This window comes from Neopelma chrysocephalum, unplaced genomic scaffold, assembly GCF_003984885.1.
Source record: "Neopelma chrysocephalum unplaced genomic scaffold, ASM398488v2 Primary Assembly neopelma1_24, whole genome shotgun sequence".
NCBI lineage: Eukaryota > Metazoa > Chordata > Aves > Passeriformes > Pipridae > Neopelma > Neopelma chrysocephalum.
The window spans coordinates 39,708,320-39,732,804 of NW_020897693.1; the positions used below are offsets into that span (position 1 = coordinate 39,708,320).

The following is a 24,485-nucleotide window of genomic DNA, read 5'->3' on the forward strand; positions in this document are numbered from 1 at the left end:
ATAATAATCTGTCAATATTAGCTTTTAAGCTAACATTTTATTCTTGGTTTTTTGGGTTTTTTTCCCCTGTGGAAATTGGTGAGATTTGTACTGACTCTAATCTCTTGTAAAAATGAATTTCAAAGACATGGACTGGTGTCCCTACTTAATGTTCAGCACTGCAAAGTACAATTCCGTTGAGCCTATAGGACAGAGCCAAAAATAGAAGGCTAGATGAGACCTACTCCAAGGTCACCTGAGCTCCATCCACTGACGCTAAAGAAGATAAGGTGCACAGCACTTCAAGTTTGATCTTGTGGTCATCAAAGAACTGACACAGCACATAAGGTAGTGAAGCAACAAGCTCTCATCATCCCACATTTACCAGTTGTGTCATTTCACACTAAAACAGCTGAAAAGCACTGCATTATTCTGAGAAATAAACTGTTGCAATTCTAAGTACTCCAAATAACAAATATGTTAGTACGCAGGACAGCTGTCTCCTACAGCACCAAACGGTGAGAAAATATTTTGGCTTCAGTTTTGGATAGGAAACAAAGTGCACTTTTTCCTCTGGGAATCCAGGTCTGCACATGCTATGTCACATCATCTTAGGAAAATATAGAATAGAACACTACTGAACAGTAAATATGAAAACTAAAACAAGAATTGAAGTTATAGAGTAAGAATCAAGGAATATTTGAAGACTAACATGTCCCTTCATGCTTCCTGATTCATAATTTGTGCCTTCTTGAATATATTTAATATTTCTATAGATGCATACATGTATGTTTGTGTGTGTAAATCTGTATTTATATATATATATACATACACATACGTATATAAAGAAATCTCAAATACAAAAGATAGTCTGAGATGTTTTGCACGCATATGTTCTTCATAAGTTTATTTTTATTCATAATCAGGTACACTGTCATTGTACAACTGTCTGAATAAGCAGTGCAGTCACTTTTAAATTATTAGCTCATTCAACAAGCTGCAACCATCCTGAATGATGTTCCTAAATCTTTGGTAAACCAAGAGCCTCCTCACTACAACTGACTGCAACCTCTCCCACACACACATATCATTCATCCCTTAGTCCCCTCCGTTCTACCTCATTAAATCATGAAAAGTGAATCTTATACTTCAGTTACATACATCATGCCACCCAGTCCAACATTGCCAGTTAAAACAAAAACATTCTTAGAAGTAAGAATAATTAACTGTTATTGATTTTTACCAACAAGTTTGAAGCTGTAATATTGGAACTCATATGCTTGTATTTTCACACTATTTTAAATTGCTAAAAAGGGAACTTCAAATATTAGCTAGAAAGTACATTGCTTTCCAAAACAAAAATTAACATTTCACCAGGAAATCATATAGCTTTATAAAGTGACCTTAGCAGTTTCATGCCCCATAGGGTAAAACAAATTGGTTGGCTTTTTTTTAAGGTGATACTTAGACAAAGTTGAAGTCAAATTTTGCATTATATTATCAAATTACTACCAGGAGAGGAAATGATGACTCTCATAGTTTGACATCCACAAATCAGATTGCAATGCACTAAGTGGGTTTTTTGCTGCCTATTTTAATCTCAAAGCTATATACTTTGAAATAATATGGAAAAGATAATTAAAACTTATATAGCCAAATTATAATCACTTTATAGTTGCATTAAACATTTCAATTAAAATGTTACGAAGCACTTTTGAAAAATGTTATTAAACTTTCATTCAGATGTCTTCACTTTTCAAAGCTGTATACTGTTTTAAAAACTGTTCAAATAAGACATACTGAGTCTCTGTCATTGAAATTGTTTAGGAACACAGACAAGATGACCTTGCATTGCCCTTTCCAGCTCTGCAGAAATCTACTTAACATTTTATATTAATTTAAAGAGATATACTTACAGCATGTGCTCCCTGTATTGTCCGTACAAGGTTGATTCCTTTCCATACATAGATATCTCCATTCAATGCACCAGAATATGTCACTTCATCCCTTGCACAGGCGAGGCACAATATAGTCTGGAGATCACCGGTTTTGCCAAAAACACCACGTTTTGGTGTCAATGAATTGCCACACAAACTCCAGAACTGTAACGTAAAGTGATTTAGAAAGACAGGTATTTTGCTAATATCCTATGATTTAATATGTACATCTGAAAGAGAAGTACCTTGCATGCAAAAGACATCATCATTCATAGCCTTCATCATCCATGCTTCAGTTCTCCAGCTGTTTAACAACTTTTTATGCTATTAACCAACTTTATCTTTCCATAAAATCAGCATAGCAGGCTAGTTGGGAAGGAATTTTGGGGTATTAAATTCTCTCAAAGAGTAATTTGTGAATTAGCTGTATTTTAAGTCATTTTTTAAAAGCATTTCATAATGAAATTGTCTTATCTTTCTTTGACGTAAGTCTTCCACATTGCAAATGCTGCATTTGTACTTTATGTTACTTTAGACATTTAAAGACGTCATCTAAGCATGTAGATTTCTGATAAAGCTGCTATTTGTTCTGTTTGAAAACAGTTGGTTTAATTATTGACCTATCATTTCTCATCAGAACCCCTGATCACACAAAGCAATCATCTAGAGGGGAGATTTTTACAAACCTTCTAATAAACCATTAGCATGTGATTACAGCAATCACACGAGGGTGAATTTCCTCATAGGCGACCCAACATGTATTAATGACTCCTGAGTTAAAGACATGCAAAGTCTCTTGTCAGAGCACAGTACTTGCCAACTAAACATCATGATACACACTGTAGTTTCTGAGATCTCTGCAAAAGAGAAACGCTCGCATATTCATTTCAAACTCTCCTGTCCAAACACGGAAATGCGCACTGGAAAAATCAAGAAGCTGCTGAAGTAATACAGTACAGTACATGAAAGCATTTATTTCATCGCTGCTGACAAGTTACTCTTACGTTGTCTCAGCATGTTTTCTGTATACATGTTTATGGAACTGTATTTCACAGCAAGTCACTCTGTTATTAATAATCAGTTCAAAATTCTGAGCAGAGACTTCAATTAATACAAGATAATGTAAGCAGTTACAATGAACTGATATTGCTCAATATTGAACTGATATGTTCACACATGAACAGATTTTTGTACCAGCAATATTGTAATTCAGAAATAACCATGTGCTGATTAGACAAATCCCTGCATCTTAACTAGTTGTGCTGGTTTTGGCTGAGGTGGCTAATTTTCTTCACAGTGCCTAGTATGGGGCTATGTTTTGGATTTGTGCTGAAAACAGGGTTAAAAATAAAGAGATGTTTTTGCTATTGCTGAGCAGGGCTTACACAGAGCCAAGGCCTTTTCCGCTTTTCGTATTGCCACACTGGCGAGAAGGCTGGGGGTGCATGGGAGGTAGAGAGAAGAGACAGCCAGGACAGGTGACCCAAACTGACCAAAGGAGCATTCCAGACCATATGACATCATGCTCAGTATATAAGCTGGGAGGAAGAAGGAGGAAGGGGGGACGTTTGGAATGATGGTGTTTATCTTTCCAAGCAACTGTTACATGTGATGGGGCCCAACTCTCCTGGAGATGGTTGAATACCTGCCTGCCCGTGGGAAGCTGTAAATTAATTCCTTGTTTTGCTTTGCTTGTGCGTGTGGCTTTTGCTTTCCCTACCAAACTGTCTTTATCGCAACCCATGAGTTTTCTGGCTTTTACCCTTCCAATTCTCTCTCTGATCCCACTGGTGGGAGCAGAGCAAGCAGCTGTGTGGGGCTTGGCTGCTGGTTGGGGTTAAACCATGACACCAGCATTTTTTTAACCAAAGTACAGACTACAGGACATAGATTATGTTGTAGCTTGAGAATTAACCACACAATCACTGCATAAATCAAACCCCTAGCTCCAATGTGGCACTGGGTGATGTATCAGTTCACTTGGAATTATCTACATAATTTAAGTAGTATTATAATTTGCATAAAATATCATGTGAGAAAAATATAATAGTACTGAAAACATGAAAGTAATTATTGATATCTGAAAGAACAAGAAGAATGCATGGTTTAAGAAAAATATTCATCGACAAAAATCTCTTGCCTGATCCAAATGTCTATAAATCTCTAGAATTCAGATTTTTGCCTAATGTTTTCTCCAAGGATACAACAATTATTCTTAAAATGCTATTGCTATTTAACAAGCCTTCAAAGAACTTTAAAAGTTGTTCAAATAAACTTTTGTTTATCTAAATAGATATGTTTTGACATCACAGAGCCATCCTAAATATACTAAATCACTGCTGGCAAATATTAGCTCACTATTGGTATAAAGGTCCTCTTAGATCTTGAAGTAAAAAAAGGTCATTATTAACCAAGCTTATGGAAATATGTAACTGACATGCTAAACACTCTGCCAAATCAGACTTATGCAACCTAGCCAACACATTGAAGACTTTTTCCCATAAACCACTAATAAATATTAATCTAAAAGTTCATTGCGTAAAAAGCAATACATTTTCCCCACCGTGGGAACGTACGCATAAGAACAATTCAGAACTTTCAAGCTGCCATCTACTGCTGTTATGTGGTAAAACAGAAGACACTGCCCAGGAGAGCGCAGGGACGTTTTTTAGGAGCCATATTTCATGGCAGTGAATCATTGATAAATCTGCTTACAGAGTTAAAGCTGAAAAAGCTTTAAGTTAAAGCTACTGCACAGTAGTTGGTACATGGATGAAACAAAGCACGCTTGAAAAAGACATGAACTGTCCAAATTATGAATCCTGTAACAGGTACAGAGTGCTCCAAACGATAAAAGTATGAGTAACAGCTGGGAAAAGAATTAAAAGAAAGATCAAGCATTTTCCTTTCTCTTCCACTTACTCTCCATACTCTCTCAAATGGTAAGAAAAGGTTTTTCAACTCATTTCCCCTCTGTAGTGTAACAATTCATTCACTGTTCAAGAATCAGAAACTTGAGTACCTGGACTCACCTTAAACGTGTGCGTCCTGTCTTATGCTACTAGGGATTTAAAACAGCATGTTTTAGACAATCTAAATTTTAAGATATATTACAATCACGACATATAGTGCTACTAACAACTGTTTCATTCCTACTGCTTTCCTTCTGTCAGGCCACAAACTCTTTTGAGCAGAGAGGGTCTGTTTTCAACTATATAAATCTCATAAAATGTCTGGTGTAGTCAGGTGTGATCCATGATTGCCGTTCCTAAAAAGTAATATTATTCTTACAGAGAACTTTCCATATTATCATCACATATTCCTTTTAGATCCTATTTTATATATTTTATAGAGTATATATTACTGCATCTTAAATATTTTATGAATTAACATTTATTTTATTACCTTGATGTGTTTTACGCCACAGCTGACGAGCTTGTTTGGCTGGTATAAATCCCAAGAAATATCAAATATCTGCATTAAAAAAACCAAGGATGTCAGCAAAGATGGCTTTTCTAGCATGGGACAGTAAACAGTAAAAACTTGTAGCAAATTAACAGAGAGTCTGAAATGCTTTAAATGGATCTACTGGAATCTTTCTTATCCTCTCATTCAATACTGAAATTGCAATGTATATCTCATGTGAGTTCTGGTTTTTTTCCCCTAGAATAATTAAAACACATGATAAAACAACATTAGGGTTTATTTACAGACTAGAAAAATTCAAGCAATTATTTGCGTTTTGATTTCCCATATGGGTCTAGGAAGTGTATTAATTCTGCACTTCCCCTACATGCTTAAAGTCTGAACAAACCATACACAAATAAGTGCTGAGTTATGCATTTTATTTTAGAAATAAATGCATATATCTTAAATACCTTCATATATCTCAATACGTATCCAAACTTTATGCAAATTCAATTTCTAAAACATAAAATGTTTTTTGTTCAGACATAGCTCTAGTAATTATACATGGACATGGTTTAACACACTAACATTACACTGACACTCAGATCCTTTAGTTATACTTACTCTGTCTGTATGACCAGGAGCCATTGACAACAGTTTTCCTTTTCTCCAGTCCCATACACAAACTGTGTTTTTTGAATCCAAACCAACTGAGACCAAACGCTAAAAAATGTCCAAAGTAAACAAACAAATAACTCAATATATTAATGAAAGATAGAATCATGATTTTGAATGAATGATAAAAACTTCCTAACATAGTTAAGTTAGAAGCAATACCTGCATTTTGATATAGAAGAAAACATAAGCTACATCTTGTGCAAAAGCTTCCATAGATGCATCTTTTCAGTTACAACATCACGATCATAAAAATCTTCTTAGATAACAATGTATTTATGATTTATAATGTTTAATATACATAATTATATATCGCACACATGGCAAGGAACAGTCAGGACACATTTGTAAAAAATGTGTAAAATCACTGAAGTTAATAAAACTATATGTGTTTAATTGCATATAACTTGAAGAATTTAATGATTTATATTACCAGTTGAAGAGATACAGAGAAAAAATATTTTCTTCAATCTTCTTGGAAACAAACAAAATATTATAAACAATTAAAAGCCTTAAAAGTCTTTTGCTTCATTCTTCAAGACATGTATGATTAACTATTTCTGAATCTTTTCTCAAAACAGAATCCAACAAGACCCCAAACATACAATTTGTCTTTATGAAGTCTTTAATACTCAGAAAGAGTTTGAAACCAGTTAAACTGTAAAACCAGGAAGGACAAAAAGATTTTTTCAAAAAAATATAGAAAAATAAAAGTTTGAGATCTTCCTACGCTCTGCAGCCTGTCTTGTCTTTACTGTGAAGACACCTTGAACAGATTTCTTGACACAAATCATTGACTATATTAGCCAACACCTTTATCATATCTGTTAACCAGTCAAAATGTTATTTTTCCTATAGAAATTATCAACAGAAAGACTAACAGGATTGAATAAAAAGAAGCTGAGTGATTTTGAGTTTGGTTTTTAAAGAAAATTGAGTATTTTTGTTCAGTTTATGCATGAATTGTGATACCTCAATGTTGATAAATAAAAGCTTTGTAAATCTTTAAGACAAAGTTTTTTCACTGTTCAGCAGTTAATATCTACACACATTGAAGACAAATTTATTTTCAATTTCTATGTAGATTATCAAAGTGAGTTTGTAAAAGCAAAAGCAAACCCCAAAGACAGGAAGCTATTCCCAATAACCAAATTTCTTTACTGTCTGAAAAAATCCAAGATTATGAGACGAAAAATAAAAAAGTTAAATACAATTTTCATCCATGCTTCTTACTTATTAATACTGCAAAGTCTCACCTTTCTATTCCACTTTTGAAAACATTGTTGGAAGGAGCATCAGTTTCAATTCCAGCTACACTTCCAAATAATTCAATTCCAGTCCTACTACAGAATGAGTGTATAAATGCAGACTAGTTTTACAATTACTGCATACCCATCATAAAAATGTGGGTGAAGCCTTTCCAGGCACCGACTGCTCGACAAGGGAGATTAAACAATGTTCTTGCTTCTCCTAAGAACTAGAAAATCTTGTTTCTAACAAGCACATCCACACTCAAGTAGACCTCAGAGAAGAGCAAAAAACCCAGCAAGCTTGGAGAATAAAGTATCATAAAGTGAGTTGAACTCTCAACACCAGGTAGACTGAACGGTAACCTTGGGTTTAGATAACACAGTTGCACCAGCGAATCATCAAGTTCCCCTGACTAACAAAGAACAATAAAGAATAAATAATGTCCTCCTGTGCCAGACCAGTGTCAGTGAGAAGAACATGTGTGTGGCACAGCCCAATATGAAATATAAAACCTGAACAACTAATAAAATAAACTTTGAAGAGGGCTTGACCTCACTTCAATCCATATATTCCTTCTCGGTGGAGATGTCCAGCAATGGGACAATAATCCTATAGAGATCAGTAATAGGAACCGTGTTTTTCTTGTGATCCATATTGCAATCGCTTGTGTTGTGACTTCAGTATATTGCTGCATCACCCTAATCCTAACCCCTTACCCTAAACCCTAACCCTTACCCAAATAATGCCAAATAAGTATATTTAACATCAAACATTAAACCGCTAAAACAACCTGGTTAAGGATTGACAAATTTGGATTTTAAAGGATGGGCAAGATATAAACAAGTGTTTTGCAGATCTTTCTAAACTGGATTTGTGGTTTATAGTATTTTCATAGGGACACAATTCTGGAGATGCGGGTCTTGAAAAATCTGTATCCAGCTTTCCTTCAAGACAGCAAAATTCTAACAAATGCAACAAAAAAGGTGATCATATGGAAATGCTGAGCAAGACAGCCTAAATTCTGACCATTTATGGCTTTAGACACAAGAATCAGTACTGGGTACTCCTAGAACAAATCGCAGATCTACCTTCAAAACCCTCCAATAAACACAGGGGATGTCTAACTGCATTCAAAAAAAATTAGGGGACTTCAATCCTAATCTGATACATCTTGACCTTAAATTATTATGGCCATTTATGTGAGGAAGTGACACGAGTTTACACAGACAAGAAAAGATATGCAGTGAAGTAGAAATGATGTTATAAGAAGAAGCTGACTCTAGGAGCTGACTTTCTAAACAGTGAGAAACCTAAATGATAAAATCTGTAGATCATTCCAACAAACTTGAAAATTCCCTACAACAATTACAGCATGTTTTAACAGAAACAAACTATCAGTAGGCTTTCCTCTGTGTTCAATAGAGCTCCATTTGATATTCTCTTAATAGGGATAGAAACTGGTCTCTACAATACATCCCCACTTGCTAAAAGATACTGACCTTTTTAGCAAGCAAAAGGAACTGAGAATACAGCTAAATTTGAGTATTGCATTGCAAGGCTGAGTGGGAGGGAAAGTGTTTCGTAGACCAGGAAAGCACAACTGCAGGAAGGATTTTCACAGTTAATACCTTTTCAGCTGCTACCTAATGTGTATTTTCCATTTCTAACACATCAATCAAGAAAGCCTCTTTACTCACAGGAGCAAGGGTCTGGTAAAAACAATCTCCATTATAGGTAGCAGCTCTGAGAATCAATTCACTACTCAGAGAATGTTCTAAAGTAACAAAATTATAATCCAATAAAACATTTTTCTTGACTCCTAGATCCAGGACAAATGAGTCTGAACAACCAACCAAAATGTGGAAAGCCACCAGTGCATGCAGAGAAAGGGATACTGCCTGAAGATATTTATAGTTCCAGATGAGTAACACAATGGTACTGCTACCACTCTGCGCACATGACATGCCTCTGCGTAGGGGGTCCACAATCTTCAACCATTTGGTCTAACCCTGAGCTGTGGCCCACAGATCACAAGAACCTCCCTGCCACCTTATATTCATTTAAAACTCTTTTGAAGTTATACTTTTCTTGCCAAATGTGAATATTTGTCATTCATTAGTAATGTAATTTTATTTTCCTCAACTTGAGAATAAGTATATCAAACTTGAGACAATATACTTTCTTTTTTTAAGAAAAGCTACATGACAAGATTTCTAACAGATAAAATATTTATTCAAGTGTTTAAATAAAGAATATTAATCACATACCTGACCATCTAAATCAAAAGCCAAGCAAGCTATACCATGTGTGTGAACGTCTTTCAGAACAGACACAGTTTGCACAGTGTATGAATCCCACACGCAGATGTATGGTTCTTTTCCAACTTGACCTGTTGCCACCAACACACGTTCAGGGTGCAAAGCAAGGCTGCCAAAAAAAGATACAAAATATTTTTGCATGCAACATTTATATTTAACTAGTTAGTTGCACTAATATTGTCCCTTAAAAATTATTTTACAATATTTTCTCATTGACAGTAAATATTAACAAGTCATTTAGTATCACAGATTCCACACCGGCTGTAAAATTCCCTTAATATAGTACATACCACCCCCTTTCTTCAATTTAAACCTTCAGGCCTTCTAAATTCAAACTAATTACAAAATAGCCATTAATCCTCCGTTTCAAAAGTATTTATTATATTAGGTCAGATTTTCATGCACACTTACTTTCCCTTTCTTTCTCTTTCTTAACATTTAAAAACACAAGCAATGGGCAAGAGAAGTTAGTGTTTAACTATCTACATATCTATCACCAATGGAGTATGGATCAATGCATCTCCAAAAGTATTTCATTCCACATAGTATTTGATGCCCTTTTTATTAGAGGACTGAATAGCCTTCTGAAGCTGTCTCTCCACTGACTGTACAGCAAGCCAAAGCATGACTAGCTTAGACTAGGTGCAATGACTACAATTCAGATGACTACACTGAGGAGCAATGAAGATTATCCTAAATGCCTTAATTTTAATGTAGAACAATTGGGAATAGTTGGTTTTGAATAACTAGTTACTTTCCGCATTTCTAACATTGCAGAGAATTTTCTTACAGCTTGTATTTCAAAGCTATAAGAAGCTTTGTATTTTCCAAGTCCACTTGAGGATCATCAGAACTGTTTTGCCAAATCTGGGACCAAGTTAGAAAGCATGCTAGTCAGCAAGATAGTTCTTCATTTTGTTTGTGCAAGCAAGTTGCAAGGGAGGACATGAGGTCTGAAGAGTCAGCTTTCATAATACAGAAAGGTAAGAATGTATTCTAATAGAAACCCAAACAAACTACTTGATGACATTCTACACAGACTAAGTACAGCAGTCCAAAATGATGTAGAAATACCACATGGAAATCAGGAAAACAAAATTTCCTAAGTTGGCTGTTTAATTTGCCTAAAAAATTTCTTAGCCTAATGACTCACAGGGTAATGAACGATCTTCAGAGACTGGTGGACAGAACCACTAACAACATACAGTAAATGTATTTATCTTCTCAAAATCACTTGGAAAGGAGAAAGGTTGAGCCATTTGCAAAGGTAAGATGATCTTATACCTGAACACAGATTTCAATAAAGGAAGTTCAAAGTGTGGAGACAAGGGGAGTTCATAAACATAGAAGAAATAGCAAGGTTAAAGCTAACCAGAAAATTACCAGAAAATTAAATATCTAACTCAAAAGTTGCATACGTTTTCTATATATAAAAAGAGCCAGAAAAAAACACATTAGAAGATGCTTGATATTTAATGAAGTCATACTACCGTATATACACTTCTATATTTTTTCTGTTTTAATAGCAATTCAGTTGGTTGATACTACTTGACAAATTCCACATGCACAACTCTAAGAAGAACTTTTAACTTCAAAGTTAAAAAGGTAAAAAGCCTCTGAACCTTTCAATTCTTTAAAGGGAATTTCTGCCCTTTGCTACTCCACATTATGCTCAGGACCAGGATCAAGCAACCAACATTTCTCCACTTTGTTTCACTCCCAGAGTTGTTTCTCTAGTTTTCCCCTTCTTTATTTGGCAGAGCAACTTTGCAAATAAAAAATAAAGCAGAAAGGAGCTGGCAGGCAAAACTTATCACATTTCACTTCAGTTCTGCCACCTAGTCCTGACCAACACCTGCACATCTCCCAGAGAACGCACGGGCAGATGGTGTACTCATGGGGAAAAAGGAAAAGCATCTGGAGGAGAAGAAAATGCTTCATCCAAAATGATCTAATTTTTACAATAGCACCACAGAAAGAAAGATACTAGACCACATGGACAATAAAGAAATTTGAGAAACGAAGTGGAAAGAATAAACCAGAAAAAAAAAAAAGGAAAGGAAAAAAAGAAAGAGAGACAGAAGCTAAGAGGAAAAAAGAAAAAACACAGCAGTCTCATGTCTGATTCATGACCTCTTCAATCCTGTACTTAGCTGTGCTATTAGTGCACTGTGCATTTTTAGACAAGCAAAAAGCACCCCACAGTTGCAACTTTGAAAAACACTCAAGCACCACCCTGAGCATACATACATCCAAAAGCAACCCCACCCCACGCCTTAGAAAACACTTCACAGCAACCAAAAATTAGCTTATCATGTTTTTAACTAAAGACCAGAAGCAAGAAATGCAATGCATCAGAGATGGAAGGGACAACAGTAAAGGCACTGCCAAGGGCCAGGAAAATATTGTCCTAGCCCAAGTGTGCCAACTAATTTCATTCAAAGAATATTAAGTGAATATAGAGAATGCTTCCTCTCTTTCAATTTAATAAATGGCAAATAATAACTAACAGCAATATCATAGTATTAGTTCTTTCTACATCATGATGCAAAATACTGGCTTAGACAACTGAACTTAAATTCTGCCTTGATATGAGATAATGCAGCACAAATTAAGATCCAAAACCTGTATTTTAATCCCAACAGACAACACTTTGGAACTAGCATTGTCCTTCCTCTACCACTTCAGTCTCTATTATAAATTGCTAATAACTTTTCTAGACAGTAGAAGAAAATAAATGTACAATAAATACTTTAAAACAGCAAGCTTTTTTTAAAAAAATGCCAACATGAAGGGAAGAAGAGCTGTTTGCAATGGCTGAAGAAATACTTCCCTGAAAACACCTTTCCTCACCATTTCCTACAGACCAAGGAGTGAAGGATAGGTTAAAGTACTACTTGCAAGTATTTTATCTCACAGGCTATCAGAACAGATGGAAAAGAGAAGCATGCAAAGAGTCAAGGGAGTGTTATTTCTATTACCAACAGTAAGAAAGTAACTGCCACACTTATTTACATGGTTTTCATATGAGTCATGAATGATAAGACAATGCTTTTCCTTAATATTCAAGTCTTGGCTATTATTAATCCCACGGGACACGATGCAGACTTAAAATTTTGGGTCCTGATCAAAACTCAAGGATTACACCCCAGTTCTAAGCAACGTGGTGACTCTTTTCAGTTCTTTCATTGTACTATGAGTGATTAAGCAATCCCTATAAGCGTAGCAAATAACGCAAAAATACAGTATCTTCGTCTAACCTCTAGAGGAAAAGCATCAATAAAACTCACATATTTGGGAATTTTCATTATTAAAACAGTCCTGAACAATGCACTGTAAGTAGCTTCGTAGTGCTGAAAGAAAAAATATAACTAGAATGGGTGCCCAGAAATGGATAACCATAAACATTTGCTATACACAGACTACACTAACTCATGGGCACGATGCAGTTAACAGGATCAAACAATGAGTTGGAGTTGTCTCTGGATACCTCAGGTAAGATCTTCAACACACCTCTACTGAGGTGTTAACAGCATATAGCTATTGGGATGGTATCTGAAGTAGCTGCTTACCATCCATCCAGTCAGTTCCTGAGGTCAGGTAGGAAAGCGTGAGAGTGTGGCTCAGCTCCTAAGGCAACTTTCCAATCTGTTACTGTGAGATCTGTGGACTTTAGTACACTGACTCTCTCACGAATATTTTCTTACATTTTCTTCTCCTAGGGAGAAGGAGGAGATTACTTAGTGGCATGAGAAGCTATGGACTCAGGAGGAGAGGATTTGCGTTCCCTTTACTGCCCTGGTAATGAAAGCTGGTATGACCTATCCAAGTTACGCTGCTGAAACTGTGCTTGCATCTAGCCCACACAGTTAGACTGTAAACTGGTGCCTGATTTCTTTCCTCTTCCTTGAGGGATGACTAAGCTGATGAATGAGATATTGCTGCTTGTCCGAAAAAGGAAACAGATATCCCTAATGACACAAGTTCTTCAGGACTTCTTGTTTGCCTCTGGCCTTTCTGACCTAGGCTTCTCAATAACAGATGTTAGATCTAATGTAGTGTCTCCAAAGAGGCAGATATGTAATGACACATTCAAAAAGCAAACATTAGCATGAAACAAAGCGGGTATTAGGCTAATAAACTGCTAAGTCAAATTAATTTTGAAATTGGCTATAAAATTTGGTACTTCTTGAAAGAATTCAGAAGCAGAAAATTCAAAAAACCTGTCTGTCACTATTGCAACAAAGCCAAATAGATGGACTTGTAATGAACTGAGATTTCCACTGATATGACTGAATGACAGGTCTTTTCCTAGATAGATATTCAAATTGGGCTGAAAATACAGCTAGAGTTTAACAGTATACTGAAAAGGGATATGTTTCTCACTTTGGTGCATTCAAGTCCCTCTTTTTAATTCATACAGAAAAGGTTCTTTCTCCCTTTTAGAGCAATATGTAGGAATTTCCTACCATTTTGACCAGATCCATGCACTGTACAATACCTATGCTAGATTATTATATTAAATATTAATTGCAGCCTGTGGGAAAAAAAAATATAAAAACTGTCCATGCTGTGTCTGTTTGGGATGAGACCAGAGCCATGGACAAGACCCTACAATTTGTGTGAGGTTTGTAGTGGCAGGGGATCCTGAAGGAGAATAGTCAATAATAAACTACTTTATAATAAAAGAAATTAAGCTTTTTTTTTTTTATCTTTATTTGGTTTGTGTTGAGCGTTAACAGGCATTGATTAATACAGACAAGCTGCAGACAAGGATACAGTATTAAAGATGATGTTTCCTTAGCAACAATATTGGATGAAAATCCAAGAATATATTCATGTGACTACTCCTGAGCTTCATAAAAGTAGGGCACCAGTAAAAATGCACAGAAGAATGCTGCAGTAAAATAACAGCATCTCAGATGTCTATTAATTATTAGTAAATTTCAATTGTGAAATTGTTTCTATGTGTCAATACAGCAAAACATTTTCATTGTATGTTTACAGAATTTTACATTCAGTTGAGAATATTTTTTGTTTGCTGTAATTTATTCTCATTACCCCAGAAAGAGTAACAGGGGAAACTACAAACCATTTCTGTCACACTATTTAAGTTTCTAGAGCAGAAAGAGCTGTAATCAGCAAACATCTCTCATCAAAGTTTAAACAGATCAAGTCAGAGCACACTTACTTCCCACAGACAAAACAAAGCAGTATTCATCATAGAGCATCACTACTGGGTCTTCCATACAGCTATTGTAACAGCACCAATAATGTCAAATATAGCTTTCTGAAGGTTCCTTAAGTTGCAAAAGAATCCAACTTCAAAGTAAGAGAGTCTGAACTGGAGAGAGGGAGGGTGAATTGAAAGTGTACATTGATTATTCCCAGCTGCAGTTTATCTCACTACCATTCCATATTTTCTCCTCTTGGATCTGAATGTTTTTTTGTTAATAAGAAACATTTATAAACAACCTAGAGAATCCTAAAGATTGCTTTGGGCTCCTATCTGCTCCTAAACCCAAGGTGGGGGGAGGGGGGGAAGCCCAGATGAGCTTCAAAGAGTGAAACAGTGAGTACAGCAACACCGATGTGAAGTTCCCAACTCATCCAGTATGAGAACTGAGGAAAGAGATTATGGGAACTGTACGCTCCTTTATACAGATGCCCTTTATACAGATTTTACCTTAGTCATGTCCTCCACTGCTCAGGAAGGGACTGGCTTCAGCTTTCTAGTAAGAGTAACCATTCATAAAAAAATGATTAAAAATAAAGATATTCCCCTTATTTTCAAATATGAATGATTTTGCCAGTGCCAATAGGAAACCTCGTGATTTAACTGAGTGAGGTTGGTGGTTTTTTACAAATTCTACATGATCTTGACACTTTAATCACCAGGTTTTCACAGTCTGAGGAAAAAATTTCTTTTCTAATATGCCCCTTGAAAAAGAAGACAGCAAAATTACTTGCATGTTCTTAGTTAAAAAATCTTCTCACATAAAAATTAGAAATATAATACACTCCAGAATGGTTTGGAGATAAATAATGTCCTGTTATTCTTTATTAACTACTCATATGAAAGAAGCAATTCTGATTATAATAACTGGTGGTAAAATAATGTGACATACTAAAGCCTGAAGGTAAGTTACCAAGGACTGGAATCCCACCTCAAAAAATATCCAACTTCCTTCTTTCCTCATAAGACAATGCACGGACTTAAGTTTATATCTAATAATTAAACTGACAAACATAACTCCCCTAGTACTAGCAACAAGATAAAAAAAAGGAGGCCAAAAAAAAAAGGAAAAAAAACCCAGAAACACAAGATCTGTGGAGAGAAGAGGCAGTGCAATCAGTTGTCAGTAACTCAGGAGGGAGGCAGTCCAGCTATTCAGCTCCTTTGGGTCACTAGATCTGATGACCTGAAAGAGATCCCTTAACAAATCAGCAAGCACTATTAAACCATTTGGTTAGGATTTGTCATTCACAAAGTTAGAAAGCAGTCCTTCACTCCTGAATACATATGGTGAAAAGCATACAAACCTACAAACCTATCACAGATTGACAAACCAAGGCAGCCTAAAATCAAGGTGGAAACATTGATTTCCCATTCTAAACAGTTTACGAGCCAAGAAACTACTTCAGTAAAGATTATTACACTGTAGCCACTTAATTATGGGAAAATTGAGAGAATTATCACTATAAAATCAGAACAGAATTAATTTCAAATAAATTTTGTAACAAAATTCAGGCTAGAAAACGAAACTGAATGACAAAAATTCTTCCCACAGTTAAAATTACTTAGTCAAGATCATTTCAAAAATTTCTTTTCAGAAAAAGGTTATTTTGGATGCTTCTGACCTCAGAAGTTAAAGAAATAAATTTGCTTGAGGTACAAAATTTCTTCATTATCACTAAAACGCTTCAAACAACTCTTCACTCAGTCATTGCATCTCTATAGGAGATTTACAACAGTTTTTCACTACTAGTCTTCCATCTACTATTTTTGAAATTTATACTAGATCTTCTAGTATTACATAGGGAAAAAAAAATCACAGAATGTAAAATTTCCTTTCATATTTCTGGCCAAGTATATTAAACAGCTATTCAGTCTTCTCTCCTATGGGATATATTAACGAAAAACTTCTCTGTGCAAGAATTTATCATCTGAATATTCAAGAGTGAAGTCACAGAGTAATCAGTGACAATTTTTGAAAGGTTCTTTTATACAGAAAGGTTATCCTGATAAAATTAGCAGTTGGCTTAAAATAAGGAATAGTGGGAAGAAGGCAGTAGCAGAGCTGTGAGTGAAAAAAGCTGAGATAAGCACAACATTCTGTGCTTCAATGGACTGTATTTCATTGTCCACCAAAGAAGGTTTAGAGCAGAAGAGAACACTATCTTGCCAACCCTGGAGGCTGCAGATGCGCTAGATTTCTTCACAAGTTCTTGAGAAGTTCAGGCCTACAGGTGTTCTACAAGTGTTTTCCTACAGAAAAAGAAAGCCAAGGACTCTATAACACTTTATAATTTACCATCCCAGTATCTAACTTCCTACTCAGAAAGGTGAGAAGAGCCAGGATACCACTTAAAGCTGGGACAACATCTGAACCCTTGTTTAGAAAAAAAACTATAAAAATGGGATTGAGGCCACAAAAGTATTTACACAAAAGACCATCTGCTAAAACAAGTAAAACCCCCACATGTACCAGACCCATAAACAAGAGAGGAAAGAAGCATAGGAAAATGCAATACTAAAGGGACTCAGAAGTCAATGTGTATTTGGTAGGCAATGAAAGCTGTTGTCCATGTGGGCTCACAAACTTAATTACTAAAAACCACTTAAATGGAGAAGATGGATAAAGAGCATTCATGTGCAACACTTCCAAGAAAATACAACTCTTCTGATCAAAAATTATGTTTATCTCCAGAATACTGATTCAGTTGAATAATCCCAGTAAGGGAATGGAATGGAATACTCATTATCATAAGCATATGCTGTAACCTGCAAAAGATAAAATCACAATTATTCTAAAATTAATTTATTACTGAATAATGTTTCAAACGCTTTTCATTTTCGTGGTATTAATTTCTATGGCAGAAGAAACAGTAATTGAAAAAACAGTTAGTAGAAGAGGAACTTGTAACTAAAAACACAAATATCATCTAATGTGCGACCTCGATCTAAAAAAACCCAAAACATTTATCAGTTCTCAAATATTCCTGTTATTTCTTCAAGTACTCTGGAAGGCTATTTCACTTAAAATGTCACACTCACCACAATAAATCTTCAGGCAATTTCCAAATGCTGTCTGATGCCTTGTCTTGATCTAAGATAAAGCATCATTCACCTTGCTTGCTCTTGTAGAGAGATTATAAACAGGGAACAGGGATTAACACAGTTCTAAAAGTCAAGAGAAGGTTTATACAGTTGTCAGTTAACCAAAACATAGAATTAATCCACTCATTCTGCACGCAGACTGTCTTGATAAAATGGAGACATCTTACTACCGCTCACCTCAAAATACTAAAATGCATAAATTCTTTTAAGTTATTTTTACCCTTAAGTATGTTTTGGGGTTTTTTCCCAATGGTATGTATGTATAATGTTTGTATGCACCTATAACACAGTCTGACATTTTCAGGAGCTTTGTTCATAAAATATGTTATCCTATCATTCAGAAAATTTTATTTTTAACATTATATGCAACTAGATTATATGCAACTAACATTATATGCAACTAGATTTAGTCCCAAGAAATATACCACATAAACAGAAAGAATCAAAGGAGTAAAACAATACTTTTTCATCCAGTCTTTTAGAACATTGTTATAAAATTATGTCATCTATACAAATTTCATTCTCCAATTCTGGCAAAGTAAAAAATACAATAAGTAATCAGGAGTGAAAAGTGTGAGCTAGAGGTGAGAACACAATGATTTTACTATAACTATGACCAATTTATAAATAGGGTTTTCAGCTTGGACACATTTTCTTTATTACTAGGTCTGGTCCTTTGCCTAAGTGTTGTTTCTCTTCTTTTTAGTTAAATTCTTCACCTTAATCAAGCATTTTATTTACATGTAATTTTATCTCAAGTATCTTATCAATATACCTTATACGAAGCCAGAGGAAAATTAAGATGTAATTGATCCTACAGTCAACACAATGTAAGAGGCAAATGAAAAATTTTCCTAAATGTAATCTGTCACAGATTTGGCTAAACAATCAGTAGAAGTACCACCTTCAGGTACCTCTAAAGCTCATCACTTTGTTCAAACTGACATTATTCTCTCCAAAGTTATGGCACTCACTCTTTGGACACATTTCTCTTGATTCTTGAATTCAAACCCCAGAGAAACATCCAATCCAAGTTGCAGCAGTCCTTGGGAAGGGGAAAGCTCAAATCTGAACAGAATGCCAAGATCTGCTCAAGTTTTTTCCTGTGCCAGCCACAAATCCTACAAGCTATGCCCCAATTAGGTACAGATTGTTCTAGAAGGATGCATAGGTGAGAATTTTCTGAAGACAGGGTCCTGGTTCTGAGACTGCATATGCATCTCAGCAGTCTGTCAGCTGAATCAAACACAGAAATATCTCTTGGAACTAATCTAAAGCATATGTTTAACATTATTTTATTTCCATAAACCTGTTTTAAAACCTAGTAATTCTGTTTATATTTGGACAGTATAAAGTGGAAAAAAAATCCCGTGAACAAATGTGCTTACCCTGGCTCGGAAAAAGAGGCATTTCAGTTCACAGCTCAAGAGGAATTATTACTCCTATTGTAGAAATCCACTGCTTTTCAGCATAGGAACATCATTCTGATGCAAAACAGTGCTAATCCACAGACAAACAACACCAAGACCTCCAAAAAGGAGCCTCCAAAAATATTTATCAAATATGATCCAATGAATATTTCAGCAATTACAGGTTGGACATTGCTGTTAGGATGGAAGGTTTGGTTTGAAGATGTTTTTGCACGTTTGGTTTTTTTTTGTTTCATTACTTAGGTTTTTGGTTAGGTTTTTTGGTTTGTTTTTTTTTTGCTGACATGAGAGGATGTGTGCTTTTAAAGGAAAAGAATCAGACTGACCTGGGCATACAGATACTGGTCTAGATCCACCCAGTCTGCAGCCCAAAGCAATAGGTATTATAAAGGAATTCCCCTGAAAAAGTTTGGAGGATCAAGCAGTGAAATGAAATTAGAAACCTATGAAAAATGGTTGAAAGGATTGTTCACTGTATCTTCTGAAGTAATATCTGAATACCCAGGGCTTTCATAAAAGAATAAGCATCAGGCACCATCTTACAGATCCTATTCAAAAGAAAAGGAGTCTACCAGGAAGCCTCTCAGCAGTGATGAGGAATCTTAGTTAAAGAAGAGTCTTTTGCAACTAGGTTGAGGACAGTTATTCTAAGGAGAGATACAGTATTTCTCTGGAGTTTTAAGAATATATGTATCCTCTAGCAGCTAGGTAAAATAACAAAAAAGCCTGCTTTTTAAACAGCAGTGGTCTCACAGAGACATCTTGTTTTAAATGCAGTACAGTAGTGGTGTTATCAGATGGTGCACACACTGGAATTCTTTGTGGTTTCTTTTACAATATAAAACTGATAGGTATCATAAGCCTGACTAAATCATATCTTTTGCTACCAAGACTTAAGGCAATCTTGGCTGATTCTGACCTTTTTTGTGCAAATGAAGCACTGCATTTTTAAAGTCCGTGACTATTGTAGTAGCTACAACAGCAATGCAAATAATGATACTGGTTATTGCTTGTAGAAATTAAAGTCTTTTGTAGTAATCAGAGCAATCTGTGCCCTAATGCAGGTAGTTTATACATATCTATAACATTCTGTAAGGTGCTTCACTGTTGCACCAGGGGAAATTCATACTACAGATGACACATCAGCATCTCCCTGGGCAGAAAATCTTGAATACATGTACTTTGAAAAGAACATTCAGTGGCATCTCAGTTAAACATTAAATCAAATTATTAAGATGGCTATGAGAACTTTCACTTTCTGACACTTAAGTTCAAGGAAAATTATAACTTTCCTTTGCAAGCTATTTCAAGTGCTCAGTAGTTCTGACTACCATGCCAAAATCAATAAATCATTCCAAGTAAAATAAATATATTGTGAATAAACCAATTTCCTTGATAATACTATAACAGCATAATAATTTAAGTTTGTAACAAATCTAAATTTTAATATGAGCACATAACTAATCTTTATCAGTCCAGATTAGACAGCTTTGCCACTTTTATGAATAATAAATTACTTTTCATTTAAATTAAGTGATAGATAAAAGTGCTGTCCCAAATCACAAACACAACTCTTTAAGTGATATAATAACATTTTGAAAAACTGGGTAAACTACACCTTGAAGTAAAAAAACCCTTGAGGTATTATATAAAGTAAAACTAAATTCTCCAGCTTTTTTAGCTTAATGTCAGTGTCAGCTTAAGCTTTAAAAACCTCAAAATGTAGATGACATAAAACTAAAAACTTCTCTTCGTAATTATTTCAGGTTCTGCTTCAAGTATGTATCTCTTAAAAAGCCTATATTGCTTGTGTTAACAATTACAGTAAAATCTAAACTAATTTTTTGATATGTCATACAGAACATGTACACTATGGTTTTCAACCTAAAACAATTACAGAGGGAAAAAAAATCAACTCTTAATAATTAACTTCTAAACCTGAAGTTTAACTTATGTCTTAACTGAAACCTCAAATTTTGCATTTAAAACTCCAAACATTTGACTTCATACAAACCCTTCAAAAGAATTATATCATTGAAACATGCCAAGTTTCTAGGGTAGGATAGCCTATCACTATCATAAGAACATTGTTAACACAATAAGCTAACCTCATAATGCTGTTAAAATTCAGCCAGGAACATAATCTACTTTCCTACCTATATCAAGAGAATGACTAACAAATTATAACATTGAAAACATAGGTAAACAGAAACATAACTGCTTTGGTTGTACTTTGGAAAAGCTGAAAGATTAGAGCAGACCTCAAAATTTCTGCAGAAATTACTTCAAAACTTTTAAAAATTAAATACTCTTAAGCCTTTGGTTACATTTCCTGGTTTTCTCACACGTTGTCCCAAAGCCTCACTTTTTTGCAACAGCTATGAGAAAAAGACCCAACTACCAAATCAAGAAAAGCATTTTCTACAGCACCAGGACGTTTTCCCATTTAAGTATTGACCTGACCTGACCCTGCCTGTGAGCGCTGACAGAATCAGATCAGAAGGTGATGTGACTGCTGGCGATGAAAAGCACGATGCATGAAGGCAAGCTCCTAAGCCTGTAGCTCCTTGCTGTGTCGATCTACTTTAATCAACTTCTAGAATGGTTTAGATGTTCAGTTCTGGTTGCATATTTTTGATATTAGTATTCATGTTGTTTTAATTAGGAAAAATAAAGTTTTTAATGGTATGCAGGTGTATTAAGCAACAGGTTTACTCTAGCCCCACTTCAATCTGAATCAAGGAAATATCTTGTATTCCTAAAATATTTTCATTTTATCAAACCAAATCCAAGCAAAATATTTTTTAAAAGATGATGCACAAAGCTCTTGGTTAAAAAAAAAAAATGTAATGAAGATTCAATAATAAATCCCTCAAAAAACATATTTCAGCCTGGTAGAACATGTTCCAGAAAAGCTCTAGAACCACCCAGAAAACTTGGTTTTCCTCAAGGAAGAGGCAGATCATGCTCTTTCCTCTTTCCCTCTGATCTCTTTAAGATATGAACATGAATCTTCCCTCCAGACTTTTACAGATCTGACAACTTGAGACCACTTAACATGAAAAGCTAGTCAGCACTTAACTGGGACTTTGTCCTTGTGAAGCATGGCATAAAATGGTCATCAGGGGAATTATCTCACCGCTTGTCCTACCAAGTGCTTCTGCTGTAAAAAAATGCCATTTTGACTGATAGACAGACAAAAGATACTTAAGCTAGAGGCTTATAGGAGGACTGCTTAGCTTAATTATGACATAATTTAGGTCCTATTAAGTCATGACTTCTTCAACGGAGGAATATAAACTATGTCCTTAGAGATCATCTGGAGGTGATGAAGTGAGAGTCAACTGATTTATCTTTAGTATAAACAAATGAAACATTGCACCATATAAGCCCAAGAATAAGCTAAGGGAAAGACATGATTTTTCAGTTGGAAATCTAAACTTTCTGAGGAAAAAAAGAAATCAGTCCCTCCAAATATCATATTCGGAAAAGAAAAATGCCTTAATGCCTTAATAAGGAAGTACAATAGCTTGGTGAATTAACCCATTCAAGTGATTTGAGTTGCTGTAATAGATCTCTTGAAATGGTACACATTACATGGTTTCAACACTATATTGCTTTCATTCTTTGAAGAAGGCAGTTCCCCCATCAAGTGCAAATGGGGAATGAACCCCAGGTGTCACATTTGAGCAGGAACCCAACAGCAAACACTCCAAAGCCTGTTTTTCATTACAGAAAAATGAACTATTAAGAGTATTTGGTTTTGCAGTAAACATTCCATTGCATATCAAAAACCCACGATCTTTTCTCAATGTCTAATTTTCGTCAAGAAAAAATAATTTGAAAAATTATTTCCTTAACTAGACTTACATTAAATTATTTTTATTTGAATTTGCATGTGGGAAGATCATAAATTAATGTTGGTAGTCAAAACACTGAAGCTTTGGAACAGAATTTCCAATTCTGGAAGCTCTTACTGTACAGCTTGGGCCTACAATTTTTATTTTTGCTTGGGAAGTCACTTGACTTGTCACTGGGCACCACTGAAAAGAGTCTGATTCCATCTTCTTTACACTTTCCCTTCAGGGAAAGTTTGTATGGATTGATCAGATGCCCTCTGAGCCTTCTCTTCTCTATGCTAAATGGTCCCAGCTCTCTCAGCCTTTCCTTGGGAGAGATGGTCCAGTTTCTTAACCATCAATGGAATCTCAAAGTGGCCCTTCAATGGACTGTCTTGTAGCTCCACGTCTCTCATGTAATGAGGAGCCCAGAACTGGACACGGTACTCCAGGTGCAGCCTCAACAATACTTATAGAGGGGAACTATTCCTACCACAGACTTTCTTTGGGACTTCAGAACAAAGACTGGTTTCCTAACACTGTCCCTAATAATCCAGAATGTATCCACGCTCTAGGTCTCCTAAGCATTATACAAGCAACATTTTGATGTGTTTCTATGCATGACCCATTTCACATTTGATGCATAACGTTAAAATTAATTGCACTCTTGTTCTCCTCCAGCACAGTTATTAAAGGATGCAAAGGGGGACGGCCTTCATCAATGGCTATGATTATTGAAATAATTTGGGAGATTACCTTTCTGCAAATGAATAAACAACAGATTTTGGGTTTAGAAAGAAAGATCTGGACTGCATAAAATTCAAGGGCAGACAAACAATTCGTCCCATGCTGAAGCTTGTTTTTCCTCTGTTACCTAAGTAATTCAAAAGACAGAACAGGCTGCACATGGAATGAATAATTAAAAAAGTTCTCCTTATGTGGCAACTGTGCTATTCATTTAGTTACATTCCCTGAAATCCAAAATACACAACTAATCATGAAATTCCTTGTGAAAATTCATAGAACTGTTGCCAAACCAATTAAGAGAATTCCATCTGATAAAATTTTGTAGCTATACTTGTTTAACATTAGTGCTTGACTGTCATCTGGAGTTAGGGCAGAGACATACAGCATTTATTCTAGACAAGAATAAGACAATAAATCTGACAGCAGACACCTTAACTTACAATTATTTCAACTGTTTGTTGAGGTTTTTTAGAACTAGGATGAATCTTAGGGTGTCAGACTACTGGGGGAATAGAAAAGATGGAAAGAAAACAATTTCCTTCTATATTCTTGTGAAACCT

The 24,485-nt window shown here is 35.3% G+C and overlaps 1 protein-coding gene across 4 annotated transcripts in view; it reads right to left on the bottom strand.

The window, feature by feature from the left end:
- The window catches only part of EML5 (EMAP like 5), a 113,650-nt gene that overhangs the window by 82,995 nt on the left and 6,170 nt on the right, over positions 1–24,485 (bottom strand). For all 4 annotated transcript variants that reach the window (XM_027673236.1, XM_027673228.1, XM_027673221.1 and 1 more), the window contains exons 2-5: positions 9,518–9,677; positions 5,949–6,047; positions 5,322–5,390; positions 1,896–2,081 (exon numbers count right to left, since the gene is read on the bottom strand). In XM_027673236.1, coding sequence (XP_027529037.1) covers positions 1,896–2,081; positions 5,322–5,390; positions 5,949–6,047; positions 9,518–9,677 — 514 coding nt within the window. The remainder of the gene's footprint in view (positions 1–1,895; positions 2,082–5,321; positions 5,391–5,948; positions 6,048–9,517; positions 9,678–24,485) is intronic.